This window comes from Myxine glutinosa, chromosome 4 (genome assembly GCF_964187855.1).
Source record: "Myxine glutinosa chromosome 4, kmMyxGlut1.1, whole genome shotgun sequence".
In the NCBI taxonomy this organism is placed as follows: domain Eukaryota; kingdom Metazoa; phylum Chordata; class Myxini; order Myxiniformes; family Myxinidae; genus Myxine; species Myxine glutinosa.
The window spans coordinates 118,079,138-118,101,242 of NC_136264.1; the positions used below are offsets into that span (position 1 = coordinate 118,079,138).

General features: G+C 45.6%; 1 protein-coding gene across 4 annotated transcripts in view; it reads left to right on the forward strand.

Annotated features, from left to right (window-relative positions):
* Positions 1–22,105, forward strand: part of LOC137425121 (filamin-C) — a 182,622-nt gene that overhangs the window by 117,307 nt on the left and 43,210 nt on the right. For all 4 annotated transcript variants that reach the window (XM_068113228.2, XM_068113230.2, XM_068113229.2 and 1 more), the window contains exons 21-30: positions 5,739–6,001; positions 10,835–11,081; positions 11,202–11,549; positions 11,640–11,810; positions 14,856–15,018; positions 15,268–15,428; positions 15,680–15,847; positions 18,504–18,627; positions 18,757–18,913; positions 20,410–20,599. In XM_068113228.2, coding sequence (XP_067969329.2) covers positions 5,739–6,001; positions 10,835–11,081; positions 11,202–11,549; positions 11,640–11,810; positions 14,856–15,018; positions 15,268–15,428; positions 15,680–15,847; positions 18,504–18,627; positions 18,757–18,913; positions 20,410–20,599 — 1,992 coding nt within the window. The remainder of the gene's footprint in view (positions 1–5,738; positions 6,002–10,834; positions 11,082–11,201; positions 11,550–11,639; positions 11,811–14,855; positions 15,019–15,267; positions 15,429–15,679; positions 15,848–18,503; positions 18,628–18,756; positions 18,914–20,409; positions 20,600–22,105) is intronic.

Below are 22,105 nucleotides of genomic sequence, written 5' to 3' on the forward strand. Positions count from 1 at the left end.
TGAGGTCTTAGGCTGAGGTCTTAGGTTTAGGTCTTAGGTTTAGGTCTTAGGTTTAGGTCTAAGGTTGTTAGGCTTGAGCAGTTTTGTGGTTGCTGTGGGCTCCTGGCTCAGCTGCCAGTTAAGTTCCAGTGAATCCTGGTGAAAGGCACACTAGGAGAGACCCGCTGCATGCCTAAGCAGGTCCAGCATCCAGATGGGGTTGAGTGAGCCCATGTAGACAACAGACCCACACCTCGTGCACAAGCAGTGCTATGCGTGACAGGTTTTTCTTGTCTCATCAAACTCCTTCTGAGTCCCACATACAAACCCGGATGAATGTGCTACGGTCGTCTTGGTTTCGGAGTGCGTTGTCATATGTATTGATTTAATAGTGATTGCCGCTGAGTGTCCATGCTTTAACCCCTTTCCCTCTCTCCCCTTCTCTTTTTTAATAAACCCCTATTTGATGAAAACTTGTGTAGTCATTAGAAGCAGGCTCCCTAGCGCTTAGGAAATTGGCTTATTAACCGAATTAAGTGTGCAATTTAGGTCCGCACCTATGCACCTCCTTACACATAGGTGATAGGCTTTGCTCGTCTATCTTGTCAGCAATTCTGTCGTGGTCGTTGCATTCAGAACCGGTCATTCGCATCAAATTAACTTTGTAGACATGGAGATGTTCTCGTCCCCTCTCCGCCAGGCGGCATGTTGGTCGTTGAAGACAGTGCAACCACCATGCATACCAACCACCATACCAACTATCATACAACCAGTGATTATTTATTTTTATATATATATTGTGGCGGACACAAAAGCCCACTGGCGTGGTGACATCATTCCACGCACCAAGTGGGCGGTGGCCACGCACCAGGGGTAGGCGTGGCCTCATGATATACACCGGGCGCCCAGCCCGGAACAGGACAGTGTTACAGTGCAGTCTTACAATAAAGACGTTTATATGTTACCGCTTGTCCGCTTCCTCCTTGCTCACAAGCAGCGCGCGTAACGCCACGCTTTACTGGTGACCCTCGACGTTGGATCTGCCGTAGCGATCCTTCCGAACACGACGCCATGGCAATGGCGATTAAACTTCCCGAATTTTGGGAGGCCCAGGCCGAGGTCTGGTTCGTTCAAGCCGAAGCCCAGTTTCAGCTTCGGCGCCTCACCAACGACGACCTGCGCTACTGCCATGTCGTCGCCTCCCTCGGGCCCGGCACGGCGCCGTCCCCCTGCCGGCCAAGGTGGAGGCGGTGAAGGGGTTTCCGCGCCCCCGCACGATCAGAGGGCTGCAGGAGTTCCTGGGCATGGTGAACTTTTACCATCGGTTCCTGCCCCGTATCGCCCAGCTCCTGCGCCCCCTGCACGAAGCTCTCCGAGGTAAGCCGGGCAAAGGCGACGTTACCTGGACCGAGCAGATGGACACGGCGTTCACGGGCGCGAAGCTCGCCTTGGCTAACGCCACCATGCTCGCGCACCCGGCGCCCGATGCACCGATCGCCCTCACCACCGATGCCTCGGACTACGCGGTGGGCGCGGTGCACGAGCAATGGGTGCGTGGAGCTTGGCAACCGCTGGCGTTCTTTAGCCGGCAGCTTCGCCCGCCCGAACGCCGTTACAGTACCTTCGACCGCGAGTTGCTCGGACTTCACTTGGCGGTCAGGCACTTCCGCCATCTGCTCGAGGGCCGGGCGTTCACTGCCTTCGTCGACCACAAGCCGCTGATCTTCGCCATGGGCAAGGTCACCGAGCCGTGGTTGGCCCGGCAGCAGCGTCACCTCTCGGCCGTGTCCGAGTACACGACGGACATCCAGCACGTCGCGGGGAAGGACAACCCGGTGGCGGATTGCCTTTCCCGGGCCGTCGCCCACGCAGTCCACCTCGGCATCGACTATGCCCGGATGGCAGCGGACCAGGCCGCTGACCCCGACGTCCAGGCCTTGCGGACCGCCGTCACGGGCCTCCGCGTCACCGAGGTGCCGTTCGACGGCGCGGGGGCGGCCCTCTTGTGCGACGTCTCCCTCGGGCGTCCTCGCCCCATTGTGCCCGCGGGCTGGCAGCGCCAGGTGTTTGACGCCATCCACGGCCTGTCCCACCCGGGCGTGAGGGCCTCCCAAAGGCTGATCGCCGACAAGTTCGTCTGGCATGGCCTCCGGAAGGCCGTCCGCGGCTGGGCCAGGACGTGCCTCGCGTGCCAGCGCGCCAAGGTGCACCGGCACACCCAGGCCCCGTTGGCCCCGTTCACGGTGCCGGAACGCCGGTTTGACCACGTCCACGTGGACCTGGTGGGACCTCTGCCCCCCTCGCGGGGTTTCACCTACGTCCTCACCATGGTGGACCGCACCACCCGGTGGCCGGAGGCCGTGCCCTTGGCGTCGACAACGGCGGCCGATGTCGCGCAGGCTTTCATCGCCACCTGGGTCGCCCGGTTCGGCGCCCCCTCAGACATCTCATCCGACCGCGGCCCCCAGTTCACCTCGGAGCTCTGGGGGGCGGTTGCGCAGGGGCTCGGGGTCCGGCTGCACCGAACCACGGCCTACCACCCCCAGGCTAACGGCCTGTGTGAGCAATTTCACCGCTCATTGAAGGCCGCGCTCCGGGCCACCCTCCGCGACGGCGGCTGGGTCGACAGGCTCCCCTGGGTCCTGCTGGGCCTCCGGACGGCGCCCAAGGAGGACCTGCGCGCATCCGCTGCGGGTGCCGGGCGAGTTCCTCCCCGACTCCACGGCACCATGGTCCGCGGCACAGCAGCGCTCCGCTCTGCAAGAGACCGCCCAGAGGTTCGCCCCGGTGCCAACGGCATGCCACGGGCACCCACCGACGCACGTCGCCCCGGAGCTTCGCACGGCGGAGTACGTCTTCGTCCGCCACGATGCCCATCGGACACCACTGCGGCCCCCGTACGACGGGCCTTTCCGCGTGCTGGAGACCGGGGCGAAGCACTTCACCCTGGACATCGGCGGTACTCATGACCGCGTTTCGGTAGACCGCCTCAAGCCGGCCCACCTCGATGTGGACCATCCACCGCCAGTGGCCCGACCCCCACGTCGGGGCCGCCCTCCTGCGGGCGGACCCCCGGCACCGCCCAGCCCCGCCGCCACGGCGCCCCCCGGTCCTGCACCCATCCCAGGGGCAGCCAGGGGCATCCCACCTGGTATCCCTGCACCCCGGACGCCGCCGATCGCCAGGGGGCGCTTCGGCCGGGTCATTCGTCTGCCCCGCAAACTGGCCCTCCAGGTGCGCGGGAATTCTGGGGGGGCGCGTGTGGCGGACACAAAAGCCCACTGGCGTGGTGACATCATTCCACGCACCAAGTGGGCGGTGGCCACGCACCAGGGGTAGGCGTGGCCTCATGATATACACCGGGCGCCCAGCCCGGAACAGGACAGTGTTACAGTGCAGTCTTACAATAAAGACGTTTATATGTTACCGCTTGTCCGCTTCCTCCTTGCTCACAAGCAGCGCGCGTAACGCCGCGCTTTAATATATATATATATATATATATATATATACACACACACATCACTCACAAACCATCAATCAAAACCATCACAAACCATCACAAACCATCACAAACCATCACAACCATCAATTATATCACTTTATATATATATATTTGTTTGTTCATTCCTTATGTGTTTCCAAACCTTCAGGCCAATTTTCCAAAAACTTTCTCTACTGAATTTTCACACGGTCAACCTCACAATGAAAACTTTAATTCACCAAATTCATGCAAAAACATCAAAATAATCGAGCGTTATGTCAGTTGACCCCCTTGTCGGGGAGATTGGCTGTACTTGGTTTGTGTCTTCTTGTTGGAAGGTCCATCCGAGCTAACACAAAACGTTTAACAACATTTGAAAATATTATGTCGTTTGTAGCCAAATATTATGAAAACATTATTTTGTAGGATTTTTAAAACGTCACAAACATTGCATGTTTAAAACATTTAAAACACATTTTGATGTGTATGATGTTTATTTGTATTATCATAACATTTAAAAAAAATGTTAAACATGTTATTGGAAAACGTTTCATTGGTGTTATTGATATGCTACAAAATAATGTTTTGCCCTGCACATGCGAAACGAAAAGCAGGGTTAAGCAAGTGGTTCATGTCCGTCTGTCTTATCAGTTCATGATTGAGGAACAACCTGTAAGAAATTGAAAATGATATTTTGAACACGAATCGAAACATGAGTAGGAAGACAAGTTTGCCGTTTACCATACTTTGACTCTGAATTTGTCCTGGCCGCACATGTGCAAATAAGAGCGAGATATGTTCATTCTGTCTGCTTGTCTGGCAGTGAAACAAATGTGAAAATCATTCCAAACAGGAAACTTGCTGCTTTTAAAGACGTTATAAAGGACGCAAACAACAGGCACGAATAACTAATGCAACTTGTTTGATAGGGTGATGTAATAGACTGGATAAAATGGCAGTAAACCCCAGGATTTATTTATTTATATGCCTTTAAACCTTTTTAAATCTCTTTAAATAAATTCAATTTAAATACTTTAAATCTCTCGAGTGAATGTTTTGCTACGGCTGTACAAACAACAATCTTCTTGATGTTTTACTAAAGTTTAAATAACCCAATCGTAATTATTGACCCCACTTGTTGATGATGGTCATATGGATCCTCAAATAATTTTGGTTATGGGCCAGAGCCAAAATTACCTTGCACCTCGTGCGCCACATAACCAAGGACATCTTGAACAAGTAAAAGTTACATTCTGTGGACACCAACCCTTTTAAAATGGTTTTGCATAAAGGAGTCCCGCTGCCAGCATGGGTTGCTGGACGTTAAATATCCCATGGCGTCCTTTGCAAAGAGTAGGCGAGTATTGCCGGTGCCATGGTCAAATCCCAAATTCCTACCCCAACGAGGTGAATGCCAGGCCGGTTCGTGAAAGACTTGGGCCAAGCTTCCCCCGGCCGACCCCACAAGGTGGGATAATAGTGGCCGTTAAAGAGCAACAAACATGCAGTGACTAGTGAGATTTCTCCTGCATAGTCGAAAATGGGACCTTCACTAAACCAATGACAATGCACCCAGATTTAATCAACTGTACTTCGACTGAGCCTGAAGTGGTGTGCAACATTTGCACCACTTGATCCTTACCGTCCTAGATTTATTTTTGGAAAAACCTCGTATTCTAACCTGAGGCCTTCAATGTAAAATTGCACTAAAATCTGATCAGCTCTTCCTTGACTGGCATTCAAGAAGTCTGCCAAATTTTAGCTTCGTACAATGAGGCCTTCAAGTTATTGTACAGAGAGCCAAATGAGTTTCCATTGGAGAAGACTAACTAACGACCCATAAATGCAGCCATCGTTCCACATAATATCCATCTTTGATAATAAAAGAAGATACATTTTCCTCGCTTCTTGCATTTTTCTTTTTCTATTGTCAATGCTTTGGTCATCACAGGTCGTGATGTTTCCATATATTTCGTTTTGACCATGACTGGTGTCATCACCTATTAACATATTTTGAGGGGTCTTTCTCCGTAACTGGCAGTCAGATTCCCTCTCAAATTTTATGGAATTGTAACGGAGGTACAATGGATGCGTCTAATATTACACAAGCGCCCCTTTAAATTATCTCTGTTTACAAAATACGTACGAAGGGCTTTATCTTTCAATATATAATTACAATGAAAATATCTAAATGTATGAAGCAAGAATTTGACATGTACTGTACTCTGTTTTTGCTTATTGATAACTATTCTATCTCTAACCCTCGCTATTTTGACAGAAATGGAAGTTGGGAAGGATCAGGAGTTTCGGGTGTCAACACGTGGTACTGGTGGCCAGGGTAAGGTGGATGTCCGTGTGACTTCTCCGTTGCATAAGCAGGTCCCCTGCAAGCTTGACACGGGGCTGAGTGGGGATTCCCACACAGTCCGCTTCATTCCCAAGGATGAGGGGCCTTACAAGGTGGACATCTTGTATGATGGGCATCCCATCCCTGGTAGCCCATTTTCACCTGAAGGTGTTCTCCCTGCAAACCCCAGCAAGGTGTCTATGAAAATATTAACTTTTTGTTGTTGTAGTTGTTGTTGTAGTTGTTGATGTGGTTCATGTCACATTGTGGTTTTAAAAGTAAGGTTCATAGTTTAATTCCTGTTAATTTATTTTGTAAGAGGTTTGAAAGAGCAGATTGAGCTCGACCTGAGTAGAGACATAAAAAAAAAGAAAAAAGACAAGAGGCCAGTGATCCATCTGCAAATTAGAGAAATAGATTTTGCTTTTTCATCATCGTGGGAGATGCCAATAAGGTTGAGTTTAGATTCCACAGAATCCAGACGATGCAGATGTTACTGTTCACCAAAAGGGAAAAGCAGTACTCTATTGCTGCCAATGCCCAATCTTTCCTCTTCAAACAGCCTGGTCACTGACAATCATAGTGGATTCCATCATATCACGATGAATCTGCTAATGTTTCTTTCAGCAATGGTTGGAAGCCCTAAATCACAAACAAGAGGCCAGGACATATCTTGGGCATTCAACATTGTGATGTCCTCCTCTGTTATCAAGCTTGCTGCTTGTGGTGTACAAGGTCACTTTAATACCTGACTTTGACTTCCTCCTCTCCAATGTGTTGATATCGATTGAATCCTATCCTCTCCTATTGTTGGCTGGAATGTTGAGGATGTGTCTTGGTCCTCGTATACATAAACGACCTCTCCGATGCTTTGGAAATCCCTCTTCCTATTTGCATGTAACTGCACATTGTGTTGCATATTGCCCTATTGCAGAGACGGACAGCATCAGCTGTGTCGTAACTCTGCTGATCTTAAATTTATCCATTTCCATGTTAACCATGGTGACCATTCCTGGGATGATAATACAGCAAAGCTGGCCTCCAAAGCCAGCAGCAGACTAGGCATCCTCCATCACGGCAAGTAACTCCTTCATGAATTGAAACTGCTCAGTCAACAAGGTTTTTGTCCATAGCTCCACGGAGTGCTGTTCGTCCCTATTGGCTAGAATCTGGCCTACAAAGCCAGCAGCAGACTGGGTATCCATCGTCACTCCAAATAACTCTTTGATGAATTGAAACTGCTCAGTCAACAAGGCTTTTGTCCATATCTCAACGGAGTGCTGTTCGTCCCTATTGGCTGCAGCCCTGTATCATATCTCTCTCTGTGGAACCTAAAGCTCTCAACATGATTGGCATGTCATGATTAGGCCAAAGCATAAGGCCTGTTGCTCCAACATGACAGACAGATCGGTGGCCTCTGTTTTATTTGTTTTTCTCCTCCTCTTCGTGGTTCTAGCTCCATTGACACTCCTTATAGTTCCTTCAGAACTTGTACATTCTTCCAGTAACCCCCTCTTGGTTCCACTCCCAAAATCCAGGTTAGGGTTAGGGTACATTAATTCCTATGGAAGCATAAAATGGATGGTCATTGAGAGAGTTTTGCTAAAAATGCTTTGGTTAAAATGTATTATATATTTATTGGTATCTGTTTGCTGAATTTTCATGTTAAACTAGAACGGCACTCAGTGGATCGCATACCTCCGCCAAGCTGAAGAGTTTGTTTTGTATCCCACTGAGAGGTTGGATCTGGATCTGGACCTGAACCAAAATCTAATCGGCTTGTTCTTGTCACTTACCCAACTCATCCACCAAGTTGTGTCATAAGTCGTCCATAACTTTTTGACATATCCTGCTATATATCGTTTTTGGCCCCTATCATTCAATGGTGAAGAATCAGTTAGGAATTTTTAAAACTCTCGTATCTGGATCCTTACTCAGATCTTCAACAAAATCGAATCGCTTCGTCCTTGTCACACGTATCACCTGTTCACCAAGTTTCGTCCTAATCTAACTTTTTGAGTTATCATGCTATATATCGTTTTTGCCTTATCTCTCAATGGTGAAGAATCACTTAGAAATTCTAGTATCCGGATCCAGATCCGGATCTTCTCCGAAATCTAATCCTTTTGTCCTTGTCACCCACCCAACCTCTCCAACAAATTTCGTCCGAATCCACCGACAGGTGTTTGAGATATCCTGTTCACAAACAGACACAAACAGACACAAACAGACACAAACAGACACAAACAGACACAAACAGACACAAACAGACACAGACACAGACACAAACAGACACAGACACAGACACAAACAGACACAAACAGACACAAACAGACACAAACAGACACAAACAGACACAAACAGACACAAACAGACACAGACAGACACAGACAGACACAGACAGACACAGACAGACACAGACAGACACAGACAGACACAGACAGACACAGACAGACACAGACAGACACAGACAGACACAGACAGACACAGACAGACACAGACACAGACAGACAGACACAGACAGACAGACACAGACAGACAGACACAGACAGACAGACACAGACAGACAGACACAGACAGACAGACACAGACAGACAGACACAGACAGACAGACACACACAGACAGACAGACACAGACAGACACAGACAGACACAGACAGACACAGACAGACACAGACAGACACAGACAGACACAGACAGACACAGACAGACACAGACAGACACAGACAGACACAGACAGACACAGACAGACACAGACAGACACAGACAGACACAGACAGACACAGACAGACACAGACAGACACAGACAGACACAGACAGACACAGACAGACACAGACAGACACAGACAGACACAGACAGACAGACAGACACAGACAGACAGACACAGACAGACAGACAGACACAGACAGACACAGACAGACACAGACAGACACAGACAGACACAGACAGACACAGACAGACACAGACAGACACAGACAGACAGACAGACACAGACAGACACAGACAGACAGACAGACAGACAGACAGACACAGACAGACACAGACAGACAGACACAGACAGACAGACAGACACAGACAGACAGACAGACACAGACAGACAGACACAGACAGACAGACAGACACAGACAGACAGACACAGACAGACAGACAGACACAGACAGACAGACAGACACAGACAGACAGACAGACACAGACAGACACAGACAGACGCAGACAGACACAGACAGACAGACACAGACAGACACAGACAGACAGACACAGACAGACAGACAGACACAGACAGACAGACAGACACAGACAGACACAGACAGACAGACACAGACAGACAGACAGACACAGACAGACAGACACAGACAGACAGACAGACACAGACAGACAGACAGACAGACACAGACAGACAGACACAGACAGACAGACACAGACAGACAGACACAGACAGACAGACACAGACAGACAGACACAGACAGACAGACAGACACAGACAGACAGACACAGACAGACAGACACAGACAGACAGACACAGACAGACAGACACAGACAGACAGACACAGACAGACAGACACAGACAGACAGACAGACAGACACAGACAGACAGACACAGACAGACAGACACAGACAGACACAGACAGACAGACACAGACAGACACAGACAGACAGACAGACACAGACAGACAGACACAGACAGACAGACACAGACAGACAGACACAGACAGACAGACACAGACAGACACAGACAGACAGACACAGACAGACACAGACAGACAGACAGACAGACACAGACAGACAGACAGACAGACACAGACAGACAGACACAGACAGACAGACACAGACAGACAGACACAGACAGACAGACACAGACAGACAGACAGACAGACACAGACAGACAGACAGACAGACAGACACAGACAGACAGACACAGACAGACACAGACAGACAGACACAGACAGACACAGACAGACAGACAGACACAGACAGACAGACACAGACAGACAGACACAGACAGACAGACACAGACAGACAGACACAGACAGACAGACACAGACAGACAGACACAGACAGACACAGACAGACAGACACAGACAGACAGACAGACACAGACAGACAGACACAGACAGACACAGACAGACAGACACAGACAGACAGACAGACAGACACAGACAGACAGACACAGACAGACAGACACAGACAGACAGACACAGACAGACAGACACAGACAGACAGACAGACACAGACAGACAGACACAGACAGACAGACAGACACAGACAGACAGACACAGACAGACAGACAGACACAGACAGACAGACAGACAGACACAGACAGACAGACAGACAGACACAGACAGACAGACACAGACAGACACAGACAGACAGACAGACACAGACAGACAGACAGACACAGACAGACAGACAGACACAGACAGACAGACACAGACAGACAGACACAGACAGACAGACACAGACAGACAGACAGACACAGACAGACAGACAGACACAGACAGACAGACAGACACAGACAGACAGACAGACACAGACAGACAGACAGACACAGACAGACACAGACAGACACAGACAGACACAGACAGACACAGACAGACACAGACAGACACAGACAGACACAGACAGACACAGACAGACACAGACAGACACAGACACAGACAGACAGACACAGACAGACACAGACAGACAGACACATACAGACAGACAGACACATACAGACAGACAGACAGACAGACAGACACATACAGACAGACAGACAGACAGACAGACACATTGACAGATGGGTGAAAACATAACCTCCATCCACCTTCGGTGGTGGATGTAATCAGGCTTAGGTATTCAGGCGCACGAGTTCTGTCCATTTGTCCGTCAAAGCATATTGTTGAAGTCAAACCCTGATGTAAATGAAGCATACATTTATCGTGCTGCAATGGACTAACCGGATACATAATGCAGCGCCCTCTAATGGATTATTATCCAAACGGCGTCATACTGAAATCCTCGTTTCTTTTCTTTTTGTGAAATACAGGTGCGAGCAACCGGTCCAGGTCTCAAAGGTGGTGAGGTTGGCAAGGCGGCTCCTTTCACAGTGGACACTAAAGGTGCAGGCATGGGAGGGCTAGCGCTGACTGTTGAAGGCCCAAGTGAAGCACGGTTGGAGTGTCGAGATAATGGTGATGGTACCTGCTCTGCATCGTACGTCCCACCTCAGGCAGGAGACTACCTCGTAAACATCCTTTTTGCTGGTAGCCATATTCCTGGCTCGCCCTTCAAAGGTAATGCTTGGAATGTGGAAGACATTAAGCTTGTGGATTTTAGTTCACTTGGTGCTCTGTATCCTCAAGTAACTACAACAATTACAATCGCCGAAAATTATCATTTTTGTTTCGTCTCAGCTGTTGTCGGCTCCAAGTTCGATTCCAGCAAGGTGCGTGCATCAGGGCCTGGTCTACAGAAAGGTCACGTGGGCCAGCCCTCATCTTTCGCAGTGGATTGCTCTCGCGCTGGCTCCGCACCACTGGATGTTACTGTGGCACCAGAACGAGGATTGCCAGCTGATGTTACAGTAGATGAGAAACGAGATGGCATTTATGGTGTGAGCTATGTACCTCATTGTACTGGGCCTCATGCTGTGGGCATGACCTATGGTGGCCAGCCTGTTCCAAACTTCCCAACCACTCTCAAAGTGGAGCCATCACTTGACCTCAACGGTGTGCGTGTTTATGGGCCAGGCGTAGAAAAGGGTAAGCACAAACTCTGTAAAAGTCCGGATTTTGGTTTAAACCGAGCAACGACAATGTGTTGGAGTTTTTTTTTTGTTTTTTTTCCGACAGCGGTGCGTGATGTCGAGACTGAGGTGATGGTGGATGCTCGTGCTCTCGGCCGCACACCCGATAAGCCAGTCCACGCCAGGCTCGAGGCCCCATCTGGTGCTCAGCATGAAGTCGTGCCTTGTGATAACCAGGATGGAACATACAAAATGCAGTATACGCCAGTAGAAGAAGGTATTGTGCATGCCTGTATATGTGCGAGCATCTTTTTGCACTGTTTTTTATGTTTTGACAAAGTGTATTTCAAAAACAAATATGCTGCAAAGACTTTCATTATTTTTTCTTTTCCCTATTGTCCTGTGGATTCTATACAATATTTCCCAAAGGGCAGGATGGTTACTTGAAGGATTGTTTGAAGTTGTTCCATGCAATTTATAGATTTGTACACGCACACATGGACATACATACGAGACGCAACTCAAAACTGTCAGATGAGATAAACAGCCACTGAGCTTGGGAGAAGTGCCATCACTTCCTGGGGTACTCTGGGTACCAATGACGTCACAACAATGGCGCCGCTTCTCTCACCACACTCGGTGGGGCATTTTTTTTAAGAAGGATTTTCCTCCTCCCCATATATGCCAACATATGGGGATTGTCCATGTTCTTAACCTTTTAAAATGCCTTTTAAAACGTCACGTACCATTTTAAAAGAATGGGGTATGACTTCCACTGACCTAGACTTGGAGCAGATGCCCTAACCATTACACCACTGAATCCTGATCTTGATGAAGGAAACACAATGGATTGTATATTAGTAAGAAATTTCAGCTGTTAAGATGCAACCACTGAGTTCCTCTGTTGAATTAGAAGGTACATCCCTTCGAAGGGTAATGTATGACATCATCATGTGCACTACTCCATTATTTATCAGGACTCGGTTTATTTACTACTTAAATAGACTGTAATGGCAGGACTCTGATAATTCGCTGTTACTACTGAAAGTCACACTTGTAACATCGTGGTTTCAATCATTTGTGCGATTGCAATGTCACGTGCTTTTAACAGCCAATTATGGACCCCCAAAGGCAAGACTTGGTATTCTCCACACAAACTATTGGGACATTTACTGAAGTTGCAATTATTGCTTAATGGTGGATTTTGCTTTTAACTAGCAAAGGTACCGAGTGTTTCTGGGCAGTGCCACCCCCCACCCCCTCGCTTCCCCTTCCCTCATCCCATCCCACTCCCCCACTCCCTTCCCCTCCCTGCTCCCACACCACCCCCCTCCAGACTCCCATCCCACCCCTTACCCTCCTGCTTACACCTCCATCTGGATTCCCACCTCACCCCTCCCACATCCCACCTCCCCCTACCTCATGCCCTCCCTCTTACCACACCACCCTTCCCCTCCCTCCTACCACACCATCCTTTCTCCTCCCTCCTCCCACCTGTTCCCCTTCATCCTCCTACCCCACCCCCCTCCCTCCAGAATGCCAAACGCCCCTCCAGACTCCCACCCACTCCCTAACCCTTCCCCTCCCTCATCCCACTCCAACCCCTGCCTCCTCCCACCCACGCCTCCTCTCCCTCCTCCCACCCAACCCCCACACCCTCCATCCTCCCACCCCACCCACTGTCTCCTCCCAGCACATCCCCACAACAGGTGGTGGCTCATGTATTTATAAGTTATGAATTGTGAGAAAATGACTGTTTAAAATCATAGTGAAGGTGTATCGTAGTAAAAAAATTAATAAAGTGATGCAATAAAGTTTTGTCGTGAATAACGTTGGGAGCTCAGAGGAGTAGTGTCACAAACAAACAAACAACATTTCATTTGCTTTTATATAGAAGATAACATCACTCCAAGCTCCTCTTGAAATGAATTAACATCCTAAATGAGAGCAGATTGCACAAAAAGGTGAAATAATTTGAAACCAGGTTAGACAGCTTCGAGCGAATGTGTGTCTTTCTCGGCCTTTTTACCGTGTTGTGGGGATTCATTGTTTTGTAGCCACTGACAATATTTTTCCATTCTCTCTTGAACTCGGAGTTCGCTTGTCCTGTTGCTTTACTCATTCTAATCTAATTTATTTTGCCTTCCTAACTCCGGGAATGTCCCCACGGAGAGCCGAGCCACGGTCGCCACGTCCACTGCTCATGCCACGGGAGCCTTAATTATTTTGCTTCAACTCGATGAATCTAAACATTGGGAAAAATAGTAGAAAAACAGAACTGTAGAAAAAGTCAAGTTCAACGCTTTGGCAATTTCACATTGTCTTGTTTAAATATGGAGGAGGAGGGAGCACAGCCTTGCTTAAAGGTTAGTTATAACTTATAAGATATACACTTGGTTATAAGACTCGGTAATTTCTTTAAATTTTCAGATTTTTCTCTAGATTTTGACACTTCTTTAGTCCACCACCTACGATCCTCAAATCTGAAGACAGATTTCAATTCTATGCTTTAATTAGTCCATGGTGGTTGTTCCTATGCAGCCTGTGACTGCTTGACTGCATCATTTTCTAGAAGCGTGGCTGTGCCGGTGATGCAATACGAACCAGGAATCTACCCAGGAATGATGCAATACGAACCAGGAATCTTGAATCTACCCCCCATTACCAGTCATCTGGTTCTCATTTTGCCGACCTCGGAAGGATGACAAGCTGAGTCAACCTACCTGGTGTTTTCAATGACATGACAGGGGCTCAGACTCAGGACCCTAAGATCTCAAGCCAGCCACCCTAACCGTTAAGCCAGCACCAGGCTTGTACATTTGGTCCATGAGAGGTCATCGTGGCTGGGAAAAAAAAAATGGCGGATTAAGACCCCTGCTAGGTGAATGTGAGCTGACCAAGATGTAAGCCTGCATTTGTTTTAATTTAATAAGTCCGTTAAATATCTTCACAAAGGTGTTTAAATTTACCAAAACACCCACACCCAATTTTCATTCATGCACTCCCTTCGAGCTCCCTTCGTATGCATGCAAAGTTTCAGGCCGCTAAGTTTCATGGTTTTGGAGTTGTGGAGGAGACACACATACTGACTAACTTTTTTATTACTATAGATTGAGGATGGATGTAAAGTGAAAAATTCCACAATAAATAATGTGATGTACTCGTTCTGTTTTTGAAATTTGAGTTTTGCCCTTGAATAATGTTCACAACCCATTTTGATCAATGTTGTTTTTTTTGGGGTACTTGTCAATTTTCCCTTCAAATTACAAAGTAGGGATGATCTACTTGAATGACAGTTGCATGATGTTTGACCACCCTTTAGGTCCTCATGCACTCGAAGTGACCTATGACGGTGCACCAGTGCCTGGAAGCCCCTTTCATATTGCCGTGAGTGACGGGTGTGACCCTTCTCGTGTCAGAGTTTATGGACCTGGTATAGAATCAGGCCTTTGCCACAAGCCCAACAAGTTCACTGTGGAAACAAGGTGTGGTGTCACCTTTCTTATCTTCATAAAGAGTCCAACATATTAAATATTTATAGTTTCGCTGTTTTTATTTGAAGGTGGGAGGGAGATTTTGCCATTATCTTGTCATTATTTCTGTGATCTTTTCATTTGATTAATTTAATTAAAGTGTGTATAATGAGTGTTTATTATTGCCAGGCCTTTGCATTTACATCGTGTTAGTAGCTGCACCAGTAGGAACAAAACCTTGTGAATCTGCTGATTGTGCAGGGGTGCCGGAGCTGGTGGACTCGGCCTGGCCATCGAAGGGCCTTCAGAGGCCAAGATGGCTTGCAAAGACAACAAGGATGGAAGCTGCACGGTGGAGTACACTCCTTATGTCCCGGGAGATTACGACTTTAACATTACTTATGGAGGACTACCTGTTCCAGGTGTGTGGACACGAACTATGACAACTCTTACCAACAACATTAACCAGGAATTCTTATGCCACTCTTTGGCTTTAAAGTTCTCAAAATGTACATTTTGATTGACGTAAACTTGTATATTTGGTTAATTTGTACAATTTGTCCATCTTCCGAGCGCCGTGTTACATTGTGATTAACAATTATATAACTTCGGCTGTGATGCAAAAAAATCTTTTTTGACACAGCCATACAATCTTTTTGTTGTTTCCTTGCAGGTAGTCCTTTCCGTGTGCCTGTGCGGGATTTTGTCGATCCAAACAAGGTAAAGGTGTCCGGGCCAGGCCTGGGAAGTGGTGTACGAGCGAATGTCCCCCAGAACTTCACAGTGGATGCCAGCAAGGCTGGGCAGGCTCCATTAGATGTGAGGGTACAGGGGCCAAGGGGTAAGTGGAGTTCTTTGAGGTTGATGGGCTTTCAGAGTGTTTGGAGATTGCAAACTTGTGTAAGTTGGAGAAACATACATTTCATTGGAGAAGAAAGGCTCAAGTCGAAGGTTAGTTTCTGCTTTTTTCCCAGTTTTGCAATCTGATTGAATGTGGAACTTTTCCAGATTTTTAAAATAGATTTTGGCATCGCATTGCCTTTTCAGCAGTATATTTTTTACTACCTTTTCAGCAGTATATTTTTTACTACCTTTTCAGCTGCCTCCATCCCCACTCCGTTTTGAATCCCATGCGGGCATGGACAAATTGCTAGCCTTGGTGAATTGGTAATTCTCCTGGGATTAGACTGGGTTTTAGCAGCTGAGAATCATAAAGACTTAAGTTATATTAGAGCCCCAAATGTATGTAATGTCGGTCTAATTCATTACGAGGCCATTCACTCAATTCCTCTATGTGGGTCATTTCAGAAGTCATTGTCACTGTTGATATTTGATGAAGAACTTTTATTTCCCCATATACAATTCAAAGATTATCTTTCAGACTCTACATCAATCACTATCAGGATTAGATATTTGGAAACGTCATTACGCTGTTTGTTTTACCTGAATGATTGCACGTCTCTCTCAGGGAAGAATATCCTGAATGTCTTCTGAGATGTGATGTCGATGCAAATTATTCTAAATTTGTAGACAGAAATCACCTTGGTGGGCTGAGAATGGCGAAGGAAAATCTTTAACCTTCATTGACCAGATTTTGATCAGATTTAGACTTTAGCCATCCAAAATAGAGAATAACCAAGTGTAGTGGGCCATATCACTTTAATATGATGGAGAGGTCACAAAATGACAAAAGCTATAGAAACTATGAACTTTAGAATTAATTTTGGGAGCAAAGGCCCAGATGTCCAACGTTTCGACCACAAAGTGGCCTTAAACTGTGAGTAAGCAGGACACGTTAGACTATTCAGAGTGGTGAGTGGAGGAGATCGGAGAGAGAAAAAAAAATGGGGGTGGATTGATGGTGTTTTTGGCCAGGGTACATGACTGCAAAAAATGCCGTGAGACCTACAGGGTGATCCATAGTTGGGTTCCTATTTTAAATGTAGAAATACCACATTGTAATGTAAATAAAACGCCAAAATATTTTTTCATGACGGGCCATTTATTGTTTTCATTTGTGAACATCAAATCCTGACGTCAGCTCCTGTGTTGTCAGCACATTTTTTCCACTGGATGCCAAAGAAACTCCTCTGACCAAGTTTGAAAAACCTAATACAGTGCAGCAATTTGTGTTCCTTGAGCAGCAGTTGATCTCAGCCATAATGGATCAATCTGAAAGCAAAGAATATTAATGACAATGTTAATAATGACATTTATGACAACAATGACTAATAATATTAATGACAATAAACCAGCTTTCAAACCAAAAAAAATTAATAATCAATGCTCTATTTTCTATCATACTAAAATCCGCAATTTGGTTTTCTGTCGATTTTTTTTGACTGCGATACACTCCGTCGTTACTTATCCAATCTCAACCAAACTTGACAAGATGACTAAGGGTTACACAATGAAGGTTGTAGCGCATTCATTTGCCCTCCACCCCAGGGGGTTTTCTCCCCCGAGAGGGTTTTCCCCACCATTGCCGTCAATGGGGTTGCGTGTTGAGGTGTATATCGATGTTAAGTGAGCTTTATCGTTGCGTTTTTCCCAGGCCGCTTCTAATAACAAAACTAACGATAATAGCATAGTATTAATGTTATTGCAAAACATTATTAATACCAATAATATCCCACCTCCCCAAGGTGTTTTTCCTCCTTGAACAAACATCGAGTCAACGTTTATAAATAACTTATCATGGCATTTTCATGGGAGCAACGGCCTCTACCAGAAGTTAAAATATTATAAACCACAAACACATATGATTAGCTTTTTAAACAGTCGCTAATTTACTTACAGAACTGAGCAAAGATCTACTGTACTCTACATACCCCACAAGGGTTGGGTTAATAACATCACCCTTTCTGCTGCTAAAGTGGCGTTTTTCGTTGTGAACTTTTGAAACTTGCTCCTGCCATTTAACACAAAACTGAAGGAGGAAGCCTGGGTTGTGCTCATTTACCAATCGGCTAGCTCGCGCTTGCCAAGCCAGCCATTACTTAACGGTTTTGAATGGAGTTCTTGCTTGAATGCTTAAACCACTTGGCGATCTCTCCACAGGAAACGTGGTAAATGAACACACACCCAATGTTCTTGAGACCTGACCATAGATCGACTGTAATCTATATACCCCAAAGAGGTGTACCACTCCCATAAAGAAGATCGTGCCACTCCCATAGTGAGCGGGTGTAATGGTATTTAAAATATGGACTTGATTATGGATCACCCAGTGCATGCAGCGTAGCCATTGAAACATTTCTCAATTTTACAGGAACAAGAGGTCCATTTTTAAACATTTCCCTCAAAAGTCTGCTATAAAAATTGCACACAATATTTTATGGTGTATGAAAAAATACTTAATCAAATATAGTTGCATTGACTTGTGAAATGATGTTTGGATGTTGCTGCCTGCAGACGATGGGCTCGCAAAGTGTTTACTTGCATACACAAATTTCTGTGATATTTTGCATTTAGTAAATCGGTTTTTATTGTTGCAGGAGTGGTGGAGCCAGTAGAATTGGCTGACCAGGGCGATGGCACACACGTGGTGAATTACACACCAACCCACGAGGGACCCTATTCAATTGCGGTCAAGTATGGAGGACAAGAAGTCCCTCGCAGGTAATTGATGCCTCTATCATTGGAATTTGATTTTGACAATTATTGAGCTACTACATTAAAACGTGAACTTGCCAAGTTTGAAAATTGTTTCATAATTGAATGACCCTTTTCTGTCTTCCACAATTGTAGCCCATTTAAAGTGAAAGCCCAGAAGAGTCATGACGCCAGTAAAGTGAAAGCGAGTGGGCCAGGCCTGAATGCTGCAGGTGTCCCTGCCAGTGTCCCAGTGGAATTCACTATTGATGCACGAGATGCTGGAGAAGGTCTTCTTACTGTGCAGATCATGGTAGGTGCTGTGTCCCGCTGGCATTGCAATGCCATGTTTGGATAGCTGCAAAATAACAGTAACAAATAAGAAACCTTGTATACAGTGTAAAGTACGGCTTTTTTTTAGTCTTGTTAGGTCTAACAACGGATCACCTTGTCATTGACATTACAACACCTACTGCCTTTTTGTATAATTACCTCCACCACCTTATGTGGATGGAGATTGTTTTCACACCTGTCTGTCTGTTTGTCGTGTTTGTCTTTTTGCTTGTGAACATGATATCTCAAAAAGTTGTGGTCTCATTAGGACTATATTTAGTGGAAAATGACTATATTTGGTGTGTGACAAGGACAAATTATTAGATTTTGGTGAAGAACCAGATCCAGATCCTGGTGAAGATCCAGATCTGGATCCTGGTGAAGATCCAGAAGGATCAGGATGTGGATCTGATAAAAAAAAATTAATTGATTCTTCACCATTAAAAAACGATATATAGCACAATATCTCAAAAAGTTGTGGATGGATTTGGATGAAACTTGGTGGATGAGTTTAAGTGACGCAAACAAGCTGATTTGATTTTGGTTCAGGTCGGGATCCAGATCTGGCCTATCAGTGTAATACAAAAAACACAAACTGTTCAGCCTGGTGGACGTATGCGCTCTAACAAGTGTCCGTTGTAGTTGAACATGTGATTTGATTCAAATAAGTACCTTTATTATATCAACTTGATCCTGAGGCACCAACAGCAGTGTCTTCAAATTCAGAGTAATATTCATGTTTTCTATTTCAGGCAGACCCGTTAGGAATTTTCAGTATTCCGTTGAAACCTTTTCAAATTGCATGTTATCATGTCTATATTTCCATTTAGCAGCCAAACGTGCATATAAATGTTTCTAAAATTTGACAGAAACCATCTCAGAAATTATTCAAGCAAACTGGCTTCACATTGTGTTTTCTTTTCACTATTTTGCTCACACGAATTACACCTTTGGTAGTTAAAAGACCGTTCTTTTATGGTTTTAATGGTTTTCCATGGTTTTCTTGAGTAGTTTGTTGCATCTTTTCTTCCCCAATATGAAAATCGTGTGGTTTGTTGTTTCTTTTACCATTGTGTGGGAAAGATAAGCCATATTTGTAATGAAGAACTCGATAATTTAAAATAATAAAATTTGAAAACAAATAATGTGCCCTTCTAGTAAGAGGGTTGGTTATCTCTCTACCCTGCTTGGTCTGGGCACCAGTCATGTATGGCACCAGTCCATCCTCTGTGGTTGACTTAATGTTATCAGGGTGAGAGGAGATGGCGACTAAAATTCTGCCTATATAAGGCAATGCCACCCACGGCCCTCCCTAACTGGATGAAAAATAAAAATACAAGGACATCTTTGTTGTTTTCCAGAATGGCATCTATATCTAATTTACCATGTTGTTGTTGTTTTTTAAATCACATTTTGTGCACACCTTTTGCTCTAACTACTTGCTATAAATGTGTTAACACGATGGAATCCTTGTAGGATCCCGAGGGGCGTTCACGGAAGGCCAATATTCGTGACAATGGTGATGGTACTTACACGGTGTCATACATCCCAGACCTCATTGGACGCTATACTATCACCATAAAGTATGGTGGAGATGAGATACCATACTCGCCGTACCGCATCCGTGCACTACCTACCGGGGATGCCAGCAAGTGCCTTGTTACAGGTGTGTCACACTCACAGGAAGCAACAAAACAAATTCTGATGACTTGCTCAATAGGATGGAAGTCTCTGCATCCACTAGTGTAACACATTGTCATACATTGATCACTCAAATCATAAAGGTACAACCCTGCTGCTATCTTGGATCTGCAACAGGCCTGGTGATACTGGCACCAATAAGCATAAAGGTCAGTTCCTTTATAGGTCTGTGATCTTCAGGTAAACCATGTTTGCTGATTGTTTGTGGGCTCTTTTTGACTTTGTTTAATACAGATGTCAAGGCTCCTGAGCTTTTATTCATAAAAACATAAGATTCTTACGTACGGCTTTTTATATAGAAGCAAAATCAAAGTGCTTTACAAAGAAGGAAGAGGTTAAAAAAGTTAGGGGATTTTAAGGCAGATTCTGTAAACCATAATTGATCACACTGTAAATTTTAACAGGTAATTTTGTCATTTGCCAAAATTAAATGAGGAGGAATTATAATATAAGGAAACAAAATCATGGACCAAAATGTATGCTAAGAGCAGGAAATAAAGTCGCAGATAAATAAATGGTAAACAAGTAAAACAGAGCTGCAAATAAGACTTGTGTACAAAGGTAAAAATGGACACAAATATAAAAAATATCTTCAACGAAAATTAGCAAAGTGAGGAGGAGAAATAGGGAGGAAGAATGAAGCTTCACCGCTACCATCATGAGAGGGATATAAAGAAGAGTTGCAAGGGATGTAGCTGCTAGAAATAGGGAGGAAGAATGAGAAGCTTCACCGCTACCATCATGAGAGAGAGAGAGAAGAGTTGCAAGAGATGTCGATGCTAGAAATAGGGAGGAAGAATGAGAAGCTTCACTGCTGCCATCATGAGAAAGATAAAGAGAAGAGTTGCAAGGGATGTAGCTGTTGGTGAGATGGAACCATGGTGGACCAGTCAGGTAGGACACAGCTTGCGGGATCCTTGCACACTTCTCCCAAGGCTTACAGGTAACCACCAAAACAAACTTGGATATCATAGTCTTAAATTAGCATAAATTGTGGATTAAGCTCCAGATTGGGTTGGCATGTTGGCGTTCCCATCTGATTCCCTGACTCATGATGCAGGGAATCAGTTAAAATCCCATATGTGTAATCCTGTCCATTGTCTGCTGCCATTTTGGTGAATATTTGTCGAACTCTGACCGAAGGCTAAACAAAGAGGGAGAACGAGGTCTGCTGTCATGTACACAGTCATGTATGTCATGTATGTTATGTATGACATCTTTCTACCACAGACTTGATGATTGAATTGGGGCTTTTTAATGTTGGAGAGAGGGTGAAGAGGCTAAAAATAGGGGAACTGAAACTGATAGCTTGATTTGTAAGGGCAGGCAAGAAAAAATTATTATGGGAGGGAAAAATTCAAAATATTCTGTTGCAATTTAATATTGAAGAGCTCTTTTTGAATTTAATGTTGAAGAAGAGAACTTTATCTTGAAGAAGACAAGAGTAGATATGGAGGAGTATGATGTAGCT